The sequence below is a fragment of the Rhea pennata genome, chromosome 2, assembly GCF_028389875.1.
Source record: "Rhea pennata isolate bPtePen1 chromosome 2, bPtePen1.pri, whole genome shotgun sequence".
NCBI classification, from domain to species: domain Eukaryota; kingdom Metazoa; phylum Chordata; class Aves; order Rheiformes; family Rheidae; genus Rhea; species Rhea pennata.
In genome coordinates this window covers 37,860,497-37,884,468 of record NC_084664.1, presented here as the reverse complement: position 1 = coordinate 37,884,468, position 23,972 = coordinate 37,860,497, and the positions used below count along the sequence as shown (strand labels likewise).

The 23,972-nt window shown below is 34.8% G+C and overlaps 1 protein-coding gene and 1 non-coding gene across 4 annotated transcripts in view; both read right to left on the bottom strand.

Annotated features, from left to right (window-relative positions):
* The window catches only part of TAX1BP1 (Tax1 binding protein 1), a 68,524-nt gene that overhangs the window by 6,001 nt on the left and 38,551 nt on the right, over positions 1-23,972 (bottom strand). Inside the window, exons 6-16 of one of the 3 annotated variants that reach the window (XM_062569256.1) lie at positions 23,778-23,926; positions 23,558-23,648; positions 21,830-22,015; positions 19,340-19,567; positions 17,829-17,975; positions 16,591-16,684; positions 15,769-15,887; positions 14,237-14,362; positions 12,455-12,526; positions 6,551-6,725; positions 6,087-6,235 (exon numbers count right to left, since the gene is read on the bottom strand). In XM_062569256.1, coding sequence (XP_062425240.1) covers positions 6,087-6,235; positions 6,551-6,725; positions 12,455-12,526; positions 14,237-14,362; positions 15,769-15,887; positions 16,591-16,684; positions 17,829-17,975; positions 19,340-19,567; positions 21,830-22,015; positions 23,558-23,648; positions 23,778-23,926 — 1,536 coding nt within the window. The remainder of the gene's footprint in view (positions 1-6,086; positions 6,236-6,550; positions 6,726-12,454; positions 12,527-14,236; positions 14,363-15,768; positions 15,888-16,590; positions 16,685-17,828; positions 17,976-19,339; positions 19,568-21,829; positions 22,016-23,557; positions 23,649-23,777; positions 23,927-23,972) is intronic. The other 2 variants (XM_062569257.1, XM_062569258.1) reach the window with 2 other exon arrangements.
* TRNAV-UAC (transfer RNA valine (anticodon UAC)) lies at positions 19,054-19,127 on the bottom strand. Its single transcript has one exon. It is a non-coding gene; the product is annotated as a tRNA-Val (tRNA).

Sequence of the window (23,972 nt, the reverse complement as noted above, 5' to 3'; positions counted from 1 at the left end):
CTTCACAACTCGGCTATTATCACTGGACTACAGTGATACTACTACTTTATCTCTTAACTGTCACAAGTTCCACGGGTTATAGTTATTTCAAACAAATGATTTGTCTTTTTAAAATACTACGTACAATAAAGAATGTTAAAAAGGAGTTTGCCATTAAAAGACGATCAAGGGAAAACAAGACATTAATGATCATCAACAAGCATAACTCACACAATTTTACCAAAACTAACCAATTTTGAATCAAAGAATAAGTAGTCCTTCAATTATTTCAATTAAAAGCTTGTATAATTAGTTCCAAGATTTCCAAACAGAAATCAGAAGTACAGATCATCAGCATGCAACAATTACTTGCAAAGCAATGTTCATCTTAAGATTAGAATAATCAGTGAACAGCCACACTATCAGTGTATAGTGCAGACAAACTGGAAAGAAAACTACATACATTTTCTTTCAGTGAGTCAGCTCTGCTGTGTGTGAAATTAAACAAACTCTTTCAAGTGTCTATTTCTCCCCACAAGCAGTCTGGCCGCCAAGGGGGCACCTGGATATCTGGGTATCACTTTCTCCTTTTATGCCTATCCTATAAAATAAAGATGGTAATTGACAGCAAAAATAAGATCAGGCTGATGAAGTGCAGTGGTTTTTTTGGCTAAGAGAAAGACGATTTTGCATTCACCTCAAAAATATCCTGATCTGGTTTTCAGTGGCCAAAAGTTCCTTTTTCTCCCCACATTGCCTGCAGCTAACAGTAGTCTTTTAAGAATCTTTGAGAAGTCATTCTGGGCTTACTGCCAACCCTAATCAATTCTACATTTCTTAAACTCATATTTTATTATTAAAAATAAGGTGGAGGATTTTGTTTGTTTGTTTGTTTGTTTCTGGATCTTTCCTGTACATACCTGGTTCTAGCAATGATTTGTTCTGAACTATTGCATTTTGGTCAATCATGGGAGCATGAGTAAATGGAAAGCTAGTGCTTGGTAAACGAGAGCAGGACCTTGTAGCAAGTCTACTACTCCACATGAAATCACCTTGGTGAATGTGCTGTAATGGCACGATTAAGACAGACCACCTTATCCTTCTCAAAAATCACTGTTTAAATGGCCTGAGGTTTCCATAAGCCAAAACTATGAAGAGTTTTGGAAAGACTTAAGAGTTTTCCATGCAAAATTGATGTTTTTTCATGGCAACCAAATACATGGGAGTGCCCACCACCAAAGACTAATGTTTTAGGAGAAAATGTAAGAATATAAAAAGCAACATTAAGCAGAAATTAAGATGCATTTGCACATGACTATATCCTATCTGGCTCACAATTATTATGAACTCAGAATAAGCAAAGATAGAAAAGGCAGTGCAATTTTCAGTGTAACAGGAATGTAACCATTACCTGATCTCATTCTCTGTTAGCCAAGATAATCACCAGTAATAAAAGAAAAAAAAAACTCTGTATATAGACAGAAGTAGAAATAAAAGCTTACTACTTGGAAATATGAGCAAACTTGGGAATATGAGCAAACAGCATTCTCCTTAGGAACGTGGGAAATCAGTTCAGTGGAGTGTATGGCTGCTGTCACCATCTGTACGTCCTCTACAAAGTTACTGTCTTTCCTACACGTAACTTACAAAATTTTGAAGATCATGATTGAGGTGATCCTTCTGCTCAAAAAGTTGTTCCTAATGTGACCTGAACTTAAGATCAAATCTTTAAGCATTAGTTCCAGGTACAGATGTATCCTCAGGAAAAAAATGATCATGTGCAACTTGAGAATGATAGTCCACTTTTAGCTAGTTAAGGGTGTCTAGTGATGTCTTGCTTTCCATGAACAGGAAAGATGCATGCCCTTACCATCATCCAGTGCTATAAGGCTATGCAAAAAACATCCTACCTCATTACACCAGAAGTGTGCTGAGCAAGTCTACAGGACTTCTGACAGTGGAATGAGAAAGACATGGCAAGTGAACAGAAACTGAACTAGCACCCTTCTTCCCCATCCTCAGCCAAAAGGATATCATCATCTTGGGTTCTCTCTTATCTATTAATATAATTTGAAAGACTGTCAGAATTCCTCCCTGTCACAGGAAGGTATCCTATCAACCAAAGCTGTCTCACAGAGATTTTAAGAAATGTACTGCTAATGTACATGACAGCAGTCACATTAGCTCAACAAGCTGACAGTCTGTCTCCACTGGGAAGGGAGACAGAACTTTTCTGCTGAGGAAGAAAATAGATTTAAACCATCTTAGCAATAAATTTCTAATGCTAATGACACAAAATTTCATATACTGGAGATGAGATACCATAGGTAGATCTTTTTCATTACCTGAGACAAAAACACATAAATAGATCATTACGCAGGAATAAAAAATTCCTCTAGGCAAAAAGGAAGCTGGCATCTCAAATCTGCTGTAACACTGGTATGGATTAAACTGCACAAATACAGAAGCAGTTTGTGGAGGCGGGGCGGGGGGGGAAAGGAACTTATGAAGACTTTTCAAAAAATAGGAAGTTCCTTACTGAACTGAGGGTTGCACTAATTCAGAAAGGTCCAAAATATTACGCAGAAGAGGACAATTAAGGTTCAAGAACCAAGGTGGTTGGGGTGGTGACTACAGTCCTGACTTCCTGATTTGGGATTCCCTAACACTTCTACCTCCACATCATCTCATGTTATATTCCTGTGGAGCTGAATTGATGACCAGTTTGCAGCTGACTGGCCAGCTGTCTGCTGCTTGCTAGAGCAGATAAGGAAACATTACAACAGCTTTTTCCTTACCTCAAGGATTTATTTAGGTGTCTCTTCTCCCAAGTTAATTCTCAAAAACCTATAGGAAGTTAGTATCTTTAGGATCTTCATAACATGTCAGATATGGCTGAAATTGCCAGAAAAAAACAACAGCAGTCTCCAGAAATGAAAATAGTGGCAAGAAGGTAAAATTCAATCTTGATAAAATAGAAAAGAATTCCATTCCGAACAAATATCGAGTGCAGATGACAATCAACTCCGAGCATAAGTAAAGCTGTATAAATTAGTCAAGTGCTGGAATGAATCAGTGAAGGCAAAGGCTTTAAAACTTGTGGACCACTAGCACATATAGTAGAAATGAGCACACGGACAAATGCTCAAAGGCAAATTAGAGATTCTTTCCCTAACTCTGAGGGAGATGCATCATAGTTGGAAATAGAATCATTTCAAACCTACAAACTGTATCTCTGTCACTATATCATCTTGAGCTTCTTTCATTGTAAAGGTTATGATATTCTGTCTAATCCTTTGTCAAAGAATCACTGCTGGAAGAAGCGTTCAGAATTTCTCCTCCATCTTCTAGACTGACATCTACAAAGTTACTCAGTTGCACAGGAATGTAAACAGCAACTACAGAAGACAAAAGTTCAACTTGCTAGACTTCTCAGTTTGCTGAGCTATTCCTTAGGATGTATGGATATCTAAGCAGTCCCATTTCCATACTTTGTGCTACAGAAGCAACTGGTAAAGCTTCTCTTGCACACACATACTCACGTCTCATTTACCTCCTCTTGTCTTAAAGACTGAAAAAGCCTATTTTGATTGTGTTTGGAAAGTCCGCTTACTTTTATGTGTATACAACCTCTATTTAATGCTTATATGTACTGTATTATTGGCCCTGGATCCTAAGTATCTGCCATCATAGATAAATAATGTAGATAAGTTCATCATCATGTCTGAAACACTCCCAAAGTAAGCACTTTCAGCATCTAATGGTGAAATTCCCTTAAGTTCTACAATTCCCTTAAGTTCTTAAGGCTTCATCTTGTATCAGGTTAAGTGGAAGACAACAGAAGTCCATACAATGGTAATCTTTCAAACAAAGCAGCAAGATTACCTATTTTCTTCCTCTGGAGGGAACAAAAGGGTCTATACTTTACTCATTTAAAAATGTGTAGAACTACAATTACAAGAGACACGGAGCTCCTGGAGAAAGTCCAGCGTAGCGCTACGAAGACGATCAGAGGACTGGAGCACCTGCCCTCTGAGGAATGGCTGCGAGAGCTGGGCCTCTTCAGCCTGCGGAAGAGAAGACTGAGGGGGGATCTTGTCCATGTGTACAAGTACCTGAAGGGAGGGTGTCAAGGGGACAGGGACAAACTCTTTTCAGGTGTCCCATGCAACAGGACAAGAGGCAATGGGCAGAAACTGAAGCACAGGCAGTTCCGCCTGAATGTGAGGGGGAATTTCTTCCCTGTGAGAGTGACAGAGCACTGGAACAGGTTGACCAGAGAGGTTGTGGAGTCTCCTTCTCTGGAGATCTTCAAGGCCCGCCTGGAAGCAACCCTGTCTAACATGCTCTAGGTGACTCTGCTGAGCAGGGAGGTTGGATTAGATGATCTCCAGAGGTCCCTTCCAACCTTACTGCTTCTATGAAATGGCAATTCTTCATATCCATCATTACATTTTTGCTGTTTATTTTGTGGAAATTATAGGTAGTTATAATGAAGGAGAACCTATCTACATGGAAATTTTTCTTAGTCATTTACTTCTTCAGATATTGCATTAATATATATCTCTTTAGCATACTATTAAGTCCCTCTAGAAAGATTATTGCAATTACTCAGTTGTGTAATATTTGTACATTCTACACATACAGTCTATTTTGGGGAAGAAGAGGCAATTGATTCTCATTTGAAAGTCAAAAAATAAAGATTAAAATTATTTGATTTAAAGGAATCATTTCTGAAGTTGGACTTTGAGCCTACTATATTCTTCCTATATCATTACAAAATAATCTAAGTTGTGTCAGCAAACGAGCACAAGACTGTAGCACTGTTTTTCTCAGGTTTGCAAGAGGGCAAAGCACACAGATCAGAGAGAACACCCTGCTAATTAAACTGAAGCAGATGACTAAAGAAGAGAAGAGCTTGTCATATATAATATCTACGTCAAGAATGATCAGATTAAATATGCAAAATGTGAAGTAAAGGTGGACAACAGCACTAAGCTCATATCCTAGATCTTAAATAGGCTGCAAAAGTTCTGACAGTTTCTCTAATTATTCTCACTAATGGACATCGGGGGCAAAAGGCAGGAGGAAGAAATACATTTTTCTCCATTACAGGTGCTGAGCACCAGGGCTAAAATCATGCCTGTCTGAACACTGATCAGTTTCCGCAAAGGTTAATAGCAATTAAATGTGGCAAACTAGACTAAATGAGAAACAGGTCATGATACCACAGTACTTGCAAAGAGCACAATACTTTGCAGAAAAGTATTTCTCTTTTTAATATTTTTAAAGAAGCAAGAATACCTAGAATGAAACAGTAGCAAGTCTGTTCCTGATCAAATGAGGACATACGGTACAGTTTAGTACAGAAGTCAAATTATTAATATCATTTTTCTTTTCACACTAGAATATGCAAGTTGTATTTATTAAAAAGTTAACCAGTTCCCACTTAAAATGAAGCTCTAAAAAGGAAATTAGTGAAAATCGGTCACCTTCAGTTTAACCCGCTTTAAGTCAATTAGCTCTTCCAAAGACATGTCTAACAGCAAAAAAAATTCAAAATGAAAATTAATAAACGCAGATTTGCAAAAGACAAGGTAAAAGATTAATGTGTCGAAATACTACAGAATTACTACAGAAATTTTCATTCTGCATTTAACTAGAACACTGGTACCAGAATCCATCAAATTTTTATTTGTTCCATTAGAATTCAGTGCCTTTAAGCAAATTAGGAAGTTAGTAAAACACAGCTTACATTTTGAGCCTTCACTCTATAATACACAGGAATGAAAAAGCAAAGTTATTTGAGATTAATTGGATTTTTCTGTGTTAGTGTTTTTTAAAAATTAAGAAGCTATGGTCCAAAAGCAAGAAGAACTGGCAGTAATTCAACAGACCAGGTGAGCAAGTATATTATTATCAATTGCTGTACAGACTTTTCTCCTTCACAGTAAGGAATTTCATTTAAAGTACTTTTCAAGGAAGATGATGATGAATTCCACATTTAATTAAAACAAAACAGGCTTTTTAGAAATCAATGTCAGCTCTTTATTACTCAGTAAACATATTAAAAAAAATACCACTGCAAACAAAACACAGTAACTTACATTGCTATCGTCAGGATCTTCTAAACCATCTGGCCGGCTAAGATTGCGTGAAGGCTGACTACAGACTACATCATCTTCTATCTCCCAAAAGGAAGTTCTAGTAGGTGGTCTTTGGATCTCATCAGGATTAAAAGCACCATCTGCTCCATCTAAAGAAAAGTAAGTAAAATATGTGAGAGCAGTTTTTGTTCAGCAAAGCTGGTATTTTGAGATTACAGGTGCACTGCCTTAAAAACAAGACTTCTCATATTTTCAGTTTAGCCAAGATAAACCAACAGAAAAGATCCTTTTCAAAGCATATTTCTAAAACTTGGTTTACATTTGCAATTCTCACCACTTCTTGTACATGCACTGTACATTAGTATATAGATTATTGGTATTTATCCTTTTTTTTTTTTTTTTTTTTTTTTTTTGGAAACAGTGGGATACAAATTATATTGAAGGAAAAAAAAATATTTACTGACCTCTTCTTTCCTGAATTGCGTAAGGGTTTCCATATTGCAATACTGGTAGTCTACTTGGCACTGCAGGAATTGGTCCACTTTCCTCTGAATATGGGTTGCGAAAATGTAATGTTGGTTGTGAAATATGCCCTTCCATCATTCTTCCCTTTTGAGTTCCTGCTGCCCTGCCAGGTTCCTACATAACGCAAAACTTAAGATGTAGTTAATCCATGGAGTCCCACCAAAAGGCTTAAATTTTTACTAAATAAGGATTTAGATTTGTTTCTTTTATAAAAAAATACATCTGCTAATCTTCAGATTCTCTCCATCTTGAGCTTGTGCCAATTTTACCATACATACCAAAAATCAATACCAACTGGTTTCATAACAATGAAAAGAAAAATACAAAGAAAATATTTTAAGAAAACTGGATCTGATGTTTTGTCATCAATTAATTCAATTATATAAACAAAATCACCACATTGTTCGAGAAGTGTCTACACTCTTTTTTTAAAAAAAAGTCACTTAAATAGGTAAAGAATGGATGAAAGTAAAAATAACTACGATAATATGCACGAGTGATTAAAAATAAATGTGCAATTAAATTCCTCTTTAAGTACTGTACTCTTTAAGAACGCACCATTTTAGTAAATGAAGAACTCACAGATTCACAGGGAATTATGTCAAGCATGTACATGAAAGGCAGGTATTTTGAGAGCTATTAAGTGCATTGCACAGGCTTCTTTCTGATATCTAGCAATAGAATGTTGACTTGCATGAAGGGCAACTTAACATCAGCTAAGTTGAGCTTGAGGTTGTCACTTTCTGTAGAAAATTGCAGAATATTACAACACTTTACTTGATGTCCTTTAAACACATGCAGAAAGAATGGAAACAGCACAGAAGCTGAAATCAGTCTTCCATCCTTACTACAACAGAACTTCCTTAGATCTAATCTTGCTTGTACGCTCAACCATCTGAGGTTTGTACTGACCTTTGTACAACACTGAGCTCAGCACACTGAGCTTTGTACAACACTGTTTGCAGAGATGTTAGATCAAGCTGTGTTTAAAAGTGGAAGAGAATTACTTAAACACAGAGACCTTAAGCCACATTCACCTAAAACTGTGTCTACAGAAAGAAAGATTCATTGCTTTTCCTTATTCTTAAATCCTTTTAAAATTGGTCTGCTTTTTAAACATGTAAATCTTGTTAGAACAATTTTGTCCTAAGCTGCTAGCAGACCATTAATGATGTTCCACCTTTAATTTTTAGGGATTCTATTACCACAGCATCAAAACTGCCCTGTATATGGCCAAAGACTTCATTGTCCTAGTTGCTGCTAACACCACTGCAGTTATTGATTTTTTTTTTCCTTTTTGTGAAGAGAAAGAAGAAAAGGTAGTGTTCGTTTTTTCACTTCAAGTAGCAGTTTGTAGCTTGTAATGACTGAAGGTAAGAACACTTCAGAACTTCAAGAACTAGAACTAAAGGAGTTAGAACCTTCTTGTTCCTACATTCAAAAAAAAAGTAGTTTGTAACAACAAAATAATGAGACAGATCAACACATTAAGCAGTAGTGTAACAAACAGCATGGAAAATACACAAATGTGCATATTTGAAAGTGTCACAGAAGAGTGAGAAAGTTTGGTCTTAGGAATCAATTGATGGTATCTGAAGAGTGAAGGAAAGAAGACAGATAATGATAGGTAAAGACTGACCAGGATAGGACCTTGAAAGCATGACAAGTAACTTATGATAAATGCAGTAAAGGCGGCAGAAGTGAAGGGTGGCAATCAAAACAACGGGCTGGGAAAATGCTGTATGCAAATGCAGAGCACACTGCAGACACTTTATATCAAAAGGACTTGGGTAAACACCTAGACAACAAGAATTTTAAAAAGAGTCAAATTAAAGATGATTTGCACTATCATTCTGGCTTTAGCCAGCGTGCGGCAGGAGTGCCAGTAACAGTCACAAAGGCCCCTGAATACAGATGCAAATTCAGCATCACCTCCAGCAGGCTGATTTACCAAGTCTCTCTCTCACTCACACACTCACTCTCAATATTTGATAAATTCAGACACATTTTTCAGACTGAGACATTCCACAAAAACAAATTATTATTCAAAGTTGATACTTTCTACTTGTATTAGTAATTAGCAATCAGTGCTAGTTTTCACAAGCAGTTAATCCAGACTGGGCTACTCATTTCAAGTAATACTTTAAATGGATTTTTTAAATCCATGAAGAGTTGCCTTTTTCACATATAGATTTCAAAATAATTACAAGTCATGTGAAAAAATAATTTGTCCTCTATGAATATAATGATTTACATATATAATCTCCATCCTTATCCCCCCTTCTCTTCATATCTGTTGTGTAAACCAGAAGAACAAAAAGATAAAGAAACAACAAATTCATTCACTACTTTTTATATATGCATTCTTGCAGTTTGGCAAAGGCATGTGTACAGTGTACTTCTAAAGCTCCCTGTGTTTTCATCCAGAATATAAAACTGGTGAATTTCTCAAGCAACTTAAAGGGTCTGCCTTATTTAATTGTTAATTAAGTATTTGTATCAGAAAGCTAATTTATTCTTTCAGAAAAATTCAAACAGACCTCTTCAAAACATTCATATATTTAGAAGTCTGAAATCTTGCATATAAGCTATAGAAATAATAATTATTGTAAGCTACTAAAAAATTTTTATAACATATATAGGCTCAGAGTTTTAATGGCTCATATGTTAAAGGTCAGTAATTAAAGTGACTTAAGTACAGTCAGCACATCAGCCATACTTAATCCAAAGGAGAAGTCTCTTTCTCTAGTTTGCATTTAATATAACAGATTAGGGGAAGAGGAAAAAAGAAAAAAAAAGCCAGCATGTACATCAACATCCGAAGGAATATATGATTTACAATTATGATCAAGCCAAAACTCAATAATTAAAAAGAGAGAAAGGAAATAGATACGTTTTTCAAACATTTTTCTTTCTGGTTATCATTCTCTTCTGGGTACTCTGAGTTTTTGTTTAGTATTTGTTAATGTAGTGTTAATAACTTTAAACACAGAAGTGTGGCTTCTTCCACAAAAATTTTAAATCAAGGCTTCAACTAACTTAACTATGTGAGAAATAAATATCTTGGTTATTAAAAGGAACACACAGTGTATTTTTCATAATCACAAGTAAACTTAAGTCCAAACATTTAGTCAAAAAACAAAAAAAGTTCTGTAACTACTCTGAAAACAAACACTCAAATTGAAAAAGAAGAAAATTTTACATTTGTTGTTATCTAACAAGAATTTTCAGGTTCCAGATCTGGAGGGTTTGGACTGCAATAGCAACATCATAAACTCCTTTTCAACCAGGAAAAAAAAATGTGCTGACTAAAAATGGGAGAGCATTTCCAAAAAGTTATATTTTTTAGAGCCTTAGCCTTAAACCCAGTATTTTTTCTTTTTGAAAAAGCTCTAATACAGCACAGCACAATTTCTGCAAAACATACTCCAAGTAAAATATTCTCCTATACATAGGATAGGAAACTATGCTACCTTTGTATTTATAGACTAAATTGCACATATGATTGAAATGGTTAGTGTTCCATGGTTAGGAGTCTGTCTTAAAATTTTAGTGAGTGGATAAAATATAAATAATTATCTTTTCTAAATAGAAAGCAGGAACAATTAATTATTACTGAATTTAAGACTTTTCTTTTTAAAAATCAATTTCTTCTGCAATATGGAAGCAGTTTAGAAAAAGAGGCAATGGCATTTAATACTTTAATTTTAGCATCACGTCAGATTAAAACAGAATGTAGATCAAAGTGACTGTAAAAGGTGCTGTAAAACAGTCTTAGCCAAAAGTTGGACAGCTAGAGTAGAGACTGATTAAAAAAAAAGAAAAAAAAAATCAAAGGCTATACAAGTATGTAAATAAAACAGAAAGTAAGTAATTTTATAGGTTTGAAGAGACTGCAAATGAACATTTCTAGCATGCTATGTTTGGTGACATTTATAAACAAACACTGATAATGGAGTATAAATTGAAAAGCTGTTTACTATACTGTGCTTAACCTCTTAAATCATGGTTCCAGTCTAGCAAAGCACTTTGATTCTTCTTTGTAATGTAAATATCCATAAATCTGGTAGACACAGTTCCAGGCTTTTATAAGCTTCATACAATATTATTACAGTTGCTCTCCTCCTTATGTGTGTTGTTTAAAATTACTCCCTCCAGCTAGACTAGATTTATCAAAAGTCAACTTTTATTTCACTTTCTATTGAATTAGAAAAATATGGCAGAGATGTATTTAAAAAAATTACATCTTTGACTTTTTTGGTGAAAATATTAAGAACTTGAATATTGACTATTTCAGAATCTGGAATTTTACAAAACACTGTTTTAATCTGAAGTTAGTTTAATTTCAACTGATCAGTGTACAATTTCATGTTTTCAATACATATCTGTTCATACTTTATTATTTCATAGGATGTGGTTTTAAGTAATCTGGACAATCATAACTTTTCTACCGTATCATGCAGTACTACCCAAATATAATAAAGATATTCCATTATTTCACTTTTCAGTACATTTTTGCTAAATGGTCATATAATATATTAGAAGTACTTTCAGCATTAGAACATTAGCATTAGTATTTCAGAATTAGTCTGGTGTAACAGCAATGGTAATGAATCTGATTAGACAGTGAATTCTTGAAAGTGGCAGTTTATTTTCTATCACGTATTTAAAAATATCAGAGCACTGTTTGTATATCTTTATCTCTTTTCTGATAAAGATCTTTTTAAAGTTGTAGATTACAGAAGTCACTGCTGCCACATATGCCAAGCTACTCTGAGTATTACGAGCAGTCAATAACAGAACTGCAGATGTCAAAAGGGTTTGGTTGTATGCACACATCATGCAAAAACCTGAAGATTTCACTGCTGAAAGGCATATAGGCATAAGACAGCACCAGGTAAAAGGAAAAGAAATCCTAACTAGTGATAGGGGGTAGGGAAGCTATCAAGATATATATGTATCATTCATCTTATAAGAATTATCTTATAAGATATATAAGAATGTAATTCTTATACCAAGATTCCAAAGGAAATAAGGTTTATAAATTGTGCTGCCTGTCAGTTTCCATAGCCAGTAATTCTTGAAAATACCACAGAGAGATAGTCTATCTCAAAAAATGAAGTTGTTGAAAGTTTTTTGACTGATGTTTCATTAAAGGAGAGAGAGGCTGCATTACAACCTCAATAACTATCTATTTGGTTTGCCCAAAGAACACGCACATTGAACAGTCATCAGCCTCTAGCCACAACACGGATAAACCCCTTTCACTAACCAATATGGAGGAGTAGAGCAGGAAGGAGGCTGAAAATTCAGTGAAAACCTGTAGAAGAGTCATGGAGCTACTGCGATAAGAAAGAACTATAGGACAAAATTTTGCAGGAATTCTTATGTTCTGTAAACTACAGAACTAGCTGCAATCTCAAATTATTAACTTTCACAGAATTATTCCTATCTCTGGCAAAAGAAATAATCTTTTATATTTTATATTCTTATATTCTGGATAGAATTAAATTCTAGATAGGAACAAAGTAAAGTTTGGGTATTGTAAATATTTTAGATTATATGCAGAAATTATTCTAGAACACTATTACAGAATAATAAATTACAATATTTTCCAAAGTTGAGTTAGTTTTGGTGAGTTGGTCTATTATAATTTACATTTTTAAACAAATATTAACAGAAATTTCTTTGTAGTTAAAAATCAGTTCATTTTGGCAAAATATTTAAACATGGAAAAGTATGAGGAGTAAACGAATTCTTACTTAAAAATAAATTCCAATTCCTCAAATCTAAGAGCCCCACAACTGCTAGCTTGCAATATTTAGCAGGAACGCTGACAATACCTTCTCACTGGTAAAGAGCTCCAAATGTGATGTCAGCTCCTTTATTTGTCTCTCTTTTTCTGCCAGCTGAACCTATATGAAAAGAAGTTTACAGTCCTTATATTAATGAATAGGGACTATTTCCCTACTTGTTGAGTGATACATTTTCACAGTATAACATTTTAAATTCATCTTTCAGCTGGAAAACTATTTGTCTGCTGTAGCTACCTGCAGCATCTAGTACTACTACAAAACATCAAAACTATAAAAACAATAGTTCTCTGACAGTTCATCACGTACTGATGGAAGACTTTTCCTGCCAGATTTCAGGAAACAGCTATGGAATGATGAAGTCCTAAGTAAAAACAGAAGGAGTACTACCAGTGATACTAACAACAGGTGGGACAGCACTCTCCAGAAAAAGTTTCAAGTTTGGAAGGTTCACCACACTAGTTCTAAGGAACCTGCTGGTAAGCATTTTAAGGATTTCTCTTTCATTCACTTCTCTCAAACTCAAGCAAATTTATCAGAGAACCAAATTCTCCCTCTATGTCAAATAAACTAAGTTTGTTTCACGAAGATCTACTGTGTCTCTCTGCTGTATACTTCGGGAGATGAAGGATGCAACTGATATATGACAATTCTTCCAGGCTTCCTCCTTGCTTCCAAATGATTATTTAAATAACCTTTCTCAACAAAGGGCTATTTCATTTAGATTCTGGCTACCTGGGAGACTGCCTCTTCACTTGTTCTTCTGGGATGCAAGCCCAAGACTCTAAAGTTTAGCACCAGTTTTCTGAATCCTAAAATTCCCTCCTCTAGTTGAGTTCAGAGAGAAATCTACTGATCGTGAGGCAGCACTCACTTTATCCACACTTGCACTTTCCTGAATGATAACAGATCTTAAATTGCAGTCAAAACATTTGCTACTTTGAAACTAATTACTTCCATTGTTTAGACGTTAAAAAAAAATCATTAAATTATGCATGGCAATTGATAATTACTAATTAATAATCAGTGATTAATAAAAAAAATATAATAAATATTATTCCCCACTCCCAGCAATGAGCAGTACTAGGTAATACTAAATATTCTGTTCTGTCTTACAATGGCCATGAGTGTGAAAACAAGTGTAACACTGGCTGTATGGAAATTTATTGCTCTTTCCTTTGTTTGCCTAGCCAGTTACTTCAACCTAACTATTAATATTGCATAACATCAAACAACAAGGCTAAACTGCCCATTATACTTTACTCCCTGATGCACTTGTGTCACATTTCTCTAATATTACAGTTGAGATCCTCTGAATTAAAGTACTTCTCTCATGATTTTTAAAAACTGCCATTTACCTTGTTATCTGTCAAATTAAATTCAGATAGAATGCATTAGACATCACAAGCTCTACAGTGGTAATGCAGCAGTTCAATGCAATATGAAGATTTGAGACAAATACATCAATCAATACTTCTGTTACTATTACTGTAAGCAACAAGATACTAGAACTCTTTACCACATTTTTCCTGTAATGTAATATTGTGGTTTTAGGTATATCTAAATGACATTAATATTATAAGATCCATAGCCTTCTGATAACACATTTGGCATTTGCCATCTTCATACACTGCATTTAAGCATTAAAAGAATGTGTTGTTTCTATAAGCCAAAATAGCCTTTTTGCTTATTTTTTAATAGTTCAGATAGTTTTATGGGAGAAAACACTAAACACTTACGACAAAGAGAATAGCTAAAAACAGGATATCATTCATTCTCTAAAAAAAAAAAAAAAAAAAAAATGTAACTTACTTTATACTGATCCTCCATTGCTGCTAGCTGTAATTTCATACCCTCATTGATTTTCACCTGTTCTTTCCACTTCAGCTCCAGTTTAGCTAGTTCATCAGCATAGACGCTGCATTTCATCTTCTCATCCTAAAGTAATACACACCATAGCATGAAAATTAAAATTGTAAGAGTTGTCATTATTTGACAAAATGACAACAATGTAATTCTATGCTTTTAGTATTAGACAATTTACAAATAGCTTTCCCAAACAATCAAGCCTCATTCAACTATAAGACTTTGGAGAGGATAGGGCTACTGAACACCATAGAATTGAGGTTCAATATATATTTTTTCCTGCTTGAGTTTTCAACAAGCTCCCATTCCTCTTTTACTCTTAACTTCTCTGTGTAAACACAATCCTAATACCACACTGTAATCAAGATGATCCTCATCAGTGTCTCACTTCAACACAAAACCTTTCCTCATGGAATTTTTAAAATCACTCTAAGTCTCTTTCATCCAGAAGGTCAAAGGCAAAGCTTTCCTCAAAGTATGCCTATGGAAGAAACAGCCATGAGAAGACAATGAAGGCCCTACATAGGGTAATGAGCATGAAACATGCGTGGCAGTCGTTACAACTTGGGAAGCCTGTTAAAATAGAATAATCCCCTTGTGATAAGTAAGAGCAAAAAGGTGGTAAGCTGAGTTCATGGCAGTATCTGAATATACTTTGATCATTCGAGGTCAAAACAAATCAATGCTGAAAAAAAATCAAGTTTATAATTCTAATCGTTCTGACTTCGTAGTATTTTTTTAAATAACTAAACAACGTGCAAATAGATGAACAGAGATAATACAAGGCCCCAAAAGCACTCCTTAAACAATTCTGCAACAGTCAACTTTTCAGTATCATCCCTGAGAAAATACTCCATCTTACTACAATACATCCACCAAGCTGGTTACATGAAGCTCAAGCGAGGACTAGCAGGTATGAACAGCTCAGGGGCAATGCTATCATGGCTACAGAATTACTGGAGCCAACTCTGGCCAGAAACGATACAGATGTACATACCACTCGGTGCACACCACTGAGTCTGAGCTAGTAAGCCCTACAAACCTGGATGTCTAAATACCAAACAACCTCAAGACTGTCAGATTTGGAAGGAATTATTACACTTGAACACCACATCAAATGAACACTGCTGTACTTGTTCCAGACATCAGCTGGCTCATAGCAACACTATAGGTTTGATTTACTAGGGCAATTATATTTAAAGATATATAAAATAATTAATAAGTAATTCAGAACTTTAAACACAAAAGCAGTAGTAGTATCTTTTCCCCCATATGTGGGTTAACCTGAAGAGCCTGTCTCTCAGGTAACTACGAGCTGACTGCATAAAAACGTGTCTTTTAAAGTTAAAATTTCTACTAAAATCATGTTGTGATACACAAACAAGCAGTAAAGTAATTCAGCTCAGTAGGTTTTGTGTTTAAGATTTAATGCCTATAGCTATCTTTTGCTCAAATTTCTGAAGCAGCTGTTTACTTACTGCCAACATTTGCTTGCATTTCTTATACTTTTCTGTTTTCTCAGCAATTTCTTTATTCATTTCACGTACTTGCTCCTTTACCACGAATTCCGAAACTATATCAGATGAAATGGGGCTAACTGTGAACATTGGAGAAAAAGAAAAATATATTGAGTCTTTGTTTCATAAACAAAATTACATTTATTTTAGGAAACATTTGTATTTAATTAAGCCAGGATGAAACTGACCAGAAGTTACAGCCTACAGAATGAGTAGGTGGAGCAAAGAGGCTAAATAAACATTCTTAAAATGAGTCAGTGTTTATTTATTGGCATCAATCAACTTAGAATTATTATTAAACTAGGTTTAGTTATAACTTATTTTGCTTAAATTTTTAGATTACTTTTGTTGGAAACCCAATAATTCATAAAAATTATAAACCTAGTTAATCTAGTTAAACTCTCTCTAATAAACCACTACGAGAGTGGCCCAGTCTTGATCTTGTCATCAAATAACTTTTCAGTGGACAGTAGAATGCTATAATGAACAGCCCTTATGACATGACTGCAAAATTATCATGTTTTTATAAAAAATCTGAGGATTTGGGGAGTAAGTCTTTTTTTTTTAATAAAAAAAGTAAACTGAACCCTTTTGAAAACATTTATGAATAGTATCAATTTGAAAGAGCAGCTTTTCAGGTGAATCTTAATTTTCTTCAACTATTACTCTTTGCTTTAAGTAAGACAGAACAACTCCTAGTTCATACGAAAACCACTACTGTAGATTACTTCACATAAACAATACATTGAGGCTGACACAAGTCAAAATTAAAGCTGTTGATACCTGGAGATGTAGACAACTTTTTGTCTGTAATGACGGCAGTAGCTGTCTGAATGTTGGATGCATCTGCCAGTTTCTGTTGATTTCCTGCAATTTTCTTTGCGAAAAGAAACTTTATTTTGATATTTTATTAAATGAAAACCAAAACACAAAGAAATATCCCTTGCACTAACTACTCCTGGGCAGAACTGCTCATGAAAATGAGAGAGAATGATAGATACACAAACACATTTTATTCTGCCAACACTGAAAAAAGTCTTAGATTATGATTTTTAATAACTGCATTTATAAAATTATTTTTCACTGGAAACAGTTTAAGTAAATTACAAACATCCCATTTTCTGGAGAACACATCTATGTACTATTTCATTAGAAATCGGAATCTAATTGAGTGATAGAGGTCTAGTGGAATAAGACAAATGAAATTTTGGTTTTGTGCCAGATATACCACATCGCGGAACACGTGGAAGATTAAGGAAAAGCCTACAGGCATTATGACATGACACCTCATCCACCATTGACCTTCTGGATGATAAGACTGTCTAATCTATGGCTCAAAACTGGTTAGCTTCCTAACTTCTTCTTTGGACAGCAGAAATACTTCAGTCTGTTTTCCTAAGGACTGTGTGTGTACATCTTGCTTTTGCTCACACTCCCTCAGTTCTGCACTTTAAACCTCTCTTCTCCTCAGTTACTTATTTTCAGACTGCTGAAGAACTCTGAGGATCTCCACCCCTCAAATTTATTTAAAATTTGCTGATAAGTTTAGTTACAAGATGGCATAAGACTGACATCATCATTCTGACATCAGTAAATTTCATTTATTAAGAAATAGAGCTTAAAGTATCAGAGTAAGTATCAGAATATCAAATAGATATGGAATACAAACATACATGGTGTGGAAGTTTTTTCCTCACCTCCCTCTGAAACCTTCCTCCATTTCCCCCATTTTTTTTTTTTTTAAAAAGCTAAACTATGCAGTTTAGTTTCAAAATTCTGAACCTACAACAATAGTTGAGTTCAAGGCAATCTAACTCCATTAGCTTTCTACACACGTGCTTTTTACAGCTATCTCAAAAATCATAGCAGTAATTTGACTTTATGGAATAAAATGTGAAATTAAAGAGCCACTGCTTAGTGCATATTTTAATCCTTTTTAAAAGCACTTTTCTTCACAGAAGGAAATTAAGTAGTAACTGAAAAGTCACATCAAGCACATGCTATTTCTCCATTCTACTTACTGCTTGTTCCGTAAATTTGTTCACTTGTTTTTGAAGTTTTTGACATTCTTTGAATTTTTCCTTGTAATGGTCAGCAGCCATCTGGAGACGAAGCTTCAGATCTTCAACTTCTCTGCGTAGTTCGTGCTCCACTGTGCTGGAAACTTCCTTTAAAAAAAAAAAAAAATAGAAGCTTTTCTCCCTTTCACTTAAGCAGGACTATTTCCTGAAAAGTCTTTCCTTTTGAAATGAATGCAAACAAAATACTCTAAAAGTTTTCTGTGTGAGTGTGGAGGAAGCCTATGCTTTCTTTGTGAGGAATAAAGGAATAGAGAAACAGAGCAAAGGTACATTCAGTGTCCGTGCTATGGGCTGATTGACATATACCAGAAGTTTAAATTCAAGCCTTCTAGAGAAGGTATTCAGGTATAGTCACATGGCAAAACCAGGTAGACCACAACTACATCTCTAGTGGAAGTGGTTCAGCTGAGCTGTAAAACCGGTACATGATCTAGCTAACTTATATTTACCAACTGGATACATTCTTAACTGTACTGTATTTGGATACTTTCTGCTACTTCAGTCATTTAGATGATATGCTATTTATTTTAAGATGCATCTCAAAGACATAACTGATATCCTCATAAAAGCTTGTATAATTCTTGGATATAGTAGCCCTTGTGAAAGTTGTATTATTCATTTCATTTAATATTTACTACACTATTCTAACTATTGTTCATGTCAATGTTTTTCAAACTTGTTTGCTACTACAATAATCCTAGCTGCAAGTTTATCTCATACAGTTACAGTTGCAGAAAAGACCAATGAGTGCAAATTCCTTGAAGTTAGACTGCTGAACTTTATATCACCTTAGTAGATTTTGATCCAAGACAAAGAAAACCAAAGTAGTTTCCATTATGTTAGTGTTTTTGTACTTATAAATACCAGAGAAAATCAATTTGCACAACAAATTGTGAAGGACTCATGAGAATCATAAAAATCCTATCAATGAGGAAAGAGTATTACAAAAAAAACTAACAATTTTTTGTACCTGTATGAATTTTTATGCTACAATAGCTCACTCAAAAGAATTAAGAAAGGGGTTGGATTCAAAATAATATTGTACTATTCCATGAAAATAATTTTGGGGAGAAGAAGTTACTACAAGGTCATCACACACAATCAGTTAGGCTGGAAAGGACCTCTGGAGATCATTTAGTCCAACCTCCCAAACATTTCCTAGTGTTGGTTCCACTGGGGCTTGAACCCAGGACCTTCTGCGTGTAAAGCAGATGTGATAACCGCTATACTATGGGAACCACCACTAGTAGTAGTAGTAAGAACTTACTTTCTTACCAACCTTCCAATTCATCTAACATACATTTGAATTAAGGCAATATCTTGAGGATCAGAAGAGAATTTGTTAATACCAATTATCTGAACACTTATTTATTTCCCAATTTTAGCAAAACCAACTCTGACAGATTTTTGTAAATATAGGTAAATTTCTGTACTAAAAAGTAACAATTTACCTGTTCATTTTTCAAAGCTGTGATCTTCTTAAGTTCAGCTAACGCATCAGCAAGCTGCTTTTTCAACTTCTCATTTTCAAGACGTGCACTATGAAGATCTGCCATTGTCTTATCTCGCACATTTACTGCGTCACTCAGTTCTTTTGACATTAGGACAGCTTCTTGTTTGCTAGCCTGGATCTGATCTTCAGCTTTTCGAAGCTGTTCTTTTAGAATAGTTGCATCCTCCTAGGAAAAAGAAGAGGGGGAAAGAATCAATCACCTACAAGTTCAGAAAGTTTAAATAAAAGTTGGTGTAGGAATTGGAAATGTTTGTAAGAGAAATCAATTTCTCCTAGTGGCTTTAGAAAAAAAAAGAAAATCTAAAACAGTAAGGCTGCACAGAAATATCACTTTTTCCATATATTTTGCCTGCTAATGAATATGTGCAATCATACTTCACCATGAGATAAAAAATCGTGAGTAATCACTAACTCAAAAAACAGATTTAAGTATTTATCTGCTCTGTATTTTTGTTGTTTTTTCAGATTTGATTTTAATCATACTCATCACAAGTTTGCTCCTCCAGAACCATTTTGTTCTTATTACTGTCAAATGCTTAAATAGGATAAATGGTCATCCAGTTTCAAAACCAAAGTTCATTTCACAGTAAGACACTACAGGCAAGAATAGACCTTAAAATGCCTACCATTGCATTATGTAAGATTTTTTAGTGCAGACACTGTGTAAAAGAGCTTTGGGATGTTTTTCATACAACTCCATTTCCATACACTCCATTGTGCAAGATCTTGCACAACAAGCTTTTCCAAGAGACTTGAGAGCAAAAAGTAACAGAGTGTAAATTGCAGCATGAAGCATTCTGAGATTCTCACTTCCACTGCAGGTCCATAAGGCAGCCAAGCTGCACTACAGTCTCTCATCCCTTAAAAAAGCGCAGAATTACAAAAAGAACAAAGCTGCCATAAGCCACTCAACCTCTGACCTTGCTGAAGGCTTAATAATCCGACATTCTTGATTCTATGTCTAGACTCAGGTATTCCTAATGTGCTACTTGTTAATTTTTGAATTACATAGTATAATTTGTTACGTACTTTGTAAACATTTATGTAAGTGGATAGACTAGATTTCTTGAAGTCCCATCCCTTAACTATTCTCTATGGCAGATCACACATCAGTTACATTTCAGTAGATATAAGGGGTTCCACAGTGCAAAACAGATATTAAGTGATCCCACTGGAAATGACAAATACTTTAAGATTAATAAATGACAAATTTTTGGTTGTTCCATTACTGGCACACACATTACACATTTTTATTTTAAAGTAGAATACTGTAGTAGTTTAACACATTCAGAAAGAAAACTGTAAATCAGTCAAAAGTCAAAAAGAACGTGTTCTAGTTTAAAGCACAGCAGTGGTTTTTCTTGCCCTCTTACTATTTCCATTTTCAATAGCACTACTTTACCACTTCAATTTGATATTCAGAACTCGCTTGCTTTAATGCAATCTCTGTTCCTTTAAGCTCTAGATTGCTCTTCTAGTGACAAGACTGAAAATATACACAAGTTAGAAGTAAAAATCAGTGCATCACCTGCATAATCTGACTTTTCTTTGCTGACCTCAGCAAAGGCTGTGCCTCCATCAACTCTCTAGTTTAGATTAAGAGTACATTTGTGGAACAAAACTCCCAGTCATTCCACCTTATCACACTTCAGATCACATCACAGAACAGTCTCAGGGCACAGGGACTGGATTCCTTTTGGATGAAACTGAACAGGAAGATGTGTATCAGGCTAATACACTCCAATGACTAATGGGTGTTCAATCTATAGAAATACACTAAAAATCACCCCCAGAACACAGGTAATAGTGCAGACACAAGGTTTTCCAGCACTTTCACTTTCCTACAGTACCACACTGCTTGCTAACCACACTGCGATAGCCAAGGTTAACCATTCTTTACCGAGTCTTATTGGCACTCTTGCTGCTGACTTCTCCTCTGATTTTGTCCATTTATGTGATATCTTATCCTTCCTGAGGTTTTACGTCATTGTATACTGATAATACATTCACACAAGCCCTTCAGCACATCTTTCAACATCTCTTCTCATCTTCATTAACCTCTGCAGTTCAACACAGCTACATTCTTAACTTTTCTCTTTTCCTCACTCTGTCCTTTTTCATGAAGTTACAAGCAACTCTCAGGAACGTGCTATTTTCACTGAATTCACAAATTAATTCTTCACACTTAGTTTATCTCACAATTCATCATATATCAAACTCTTCTCAACAGGCTCAGAGTGAGCAAAACCAAATCCATCTTCTTTGTTCATTTTCTGTAACTGCTGAGAAACCCATCAGTCTCTTGCCTCTCAGCCTATACCCTGGAGGTACCTTCAACTTCATCCTTTCTCTTGCTAAAGACTTACAAACTTTACAAACTTTAGATATATTTATTTTTAACCAGGCCAATTATAATAGTAATGCTTACCTTGTTAGATGAGGAGAGTAAAAAAGCTTTCTTCATACTTTCTTTCTCTGCAATAAATAGCTGTAATCTGCCAACCTCCTCTTTATAATACGTTATCATGTTTTCTTTGTTTGCATCCAAGTTCTTAAACGTCTGGATCTCTTTTACTAGTTTGGTGTTTTCTATTTCTGTATTCTTCAAGTGTATCTGTAATGACGCTAAAAAATGTCAAATTCTTCTTCCACGTTATAAAGACTACTACCTGTCCAATTAAGTGTTTACTAAATTTCAACTCATCTCAGACAGATTAGAACAGGTAAAGAGAAAAATTAAACATTTGATTATACCACTACGCTCACAGCACAAATTTTCTGTCTGGAATCCTTTCAGCTAGATCACCTAACAACAGCTCCACTCTACAGCAGAGGTTCAGCCCCCTGATTCCGTCCACATCAAACGACTTTTGAAAATTAACTCCTCTCTTCACAAATGCAGGACAGCTAAAACACTAGTGAAATGACTGAAAGAAAGCTACAAAGAAATTAATCTACTAGCTGCATCTACTTACAGTCATCTAAGCAAAAGAGAACTACAACAGCAATATGCAGTTCCAAAGACAGCAAACTACTTTTACAACTCCAGAGCTGTTTTTAAGATGTCTCCAAGTCTATCTTGATATATCTGGTAAATGAAAATTGTTGTACTCAAGTGCTGTCCATTCAAACACTAAAAGATTTGTGCCACTTACTCACAAAGCGATACCATGCCTGTGAAAGATATTTTGAGATTTTAAGATGACTTCTGGAATAAACCTAGCATTGTCTGCCACATAAAGACCTTTCCCTATGAAGACAAATAATCTTTTCAACACACACAATTTGCTTCACAACCTAAAAGATTTCATCATTCTTGCATATAAGCCAGAAAAAGTTTGGGGTTTTTTTTGTTTGTTTTTTTTTGTTTGTTTGTTTGTTTTTCTGCCAAGAGGAGTATGAAAAGCAATAGCCATCAGCTCAAATCAGATCAGGGATGATATTTCTAAAGCCTGATCAGTTTCTACAGCTACTTTTCTAAGCAGAGGGTCACATCAAATTAGACAGGGAGTGCAACAGGCCAATATAAAAATTAAATATACATGTTTGTTGTACTCAGAATGGTTTCGTCAGCTCACTTCAACTAGCCCAAAGTTCAAGACTTCAAGACTATTTGCAAGACTATTTTTATACTATGGCTGTTTCCTAATAGCAGCAAAAGGAGTCTGCTACCCTAGTGAAGGAAAAAAAAAAAAAAAAAAAAAAGCAACATAGATCCTGCTAGAGTTTCAGTTATGCACCAGACTCGAGAATAAGGATCTGGAAAACATTCTTGAGAAAAAACTTACAATAGTAGAAAGTAATTTACTTTTTCATAGCTATGTTAAGACAATCAATTACCAGGTGATGCACTGTAGAATTAAAAACCCGCCTCACTAGCATCTATTATTTTAGGTTACTGCGCTTGCATTTTAATAAGCTGGTTATGCATCCTCCTTCTTATGGACATTTTTATATCCTTGGAGAAATTTAAATGCTATTTTCCTCATCCATTTTTATCCAGGAGCATTTATAACTGTCTTTAAAATGTGTTCGCAGAAATGACCCATTTCCTTTCTTCCTCAACATCCAATTTATCATACTTCTCTACAAAATGTTATTATCCTTATTTCAAGCCACTTCATTTCAGTGTATACAGGGAAAAGGAATAAATTACCTTATAAAGTTCTTTTTCATCCTTTTCTGTCTTTAACGCACATTCAAGTTGCTCCTTCTCAAGCATTATTTTCTTCAGTTTGTCCTTCAGACTAAGAAGTAAACAAGTTTATAGTATGGAATTATTAACAAAGAAAAATAATTCATATATTAAGTGTATAGTTTAAAAGAACACCTGTGGAAAGAAAAACACAGAAAGTAAAAGACAAATGACTAAATACCTGTCTAACTCTGTTTCTTTTGCAATTGCTTTTTGGGTAACAGTCATAATATCTTCTTCAAGCTGCAGAACTTTTGAAGCAGCCTCATCATGCTTCTTCTTCAGATCATCATTTTCAGTCTTAAGAGTTTCAGATGCTTGAATATTATTCTTAAAAAAAAATTGCAAATACATGTCATTTAAGAGTGCCCATCTT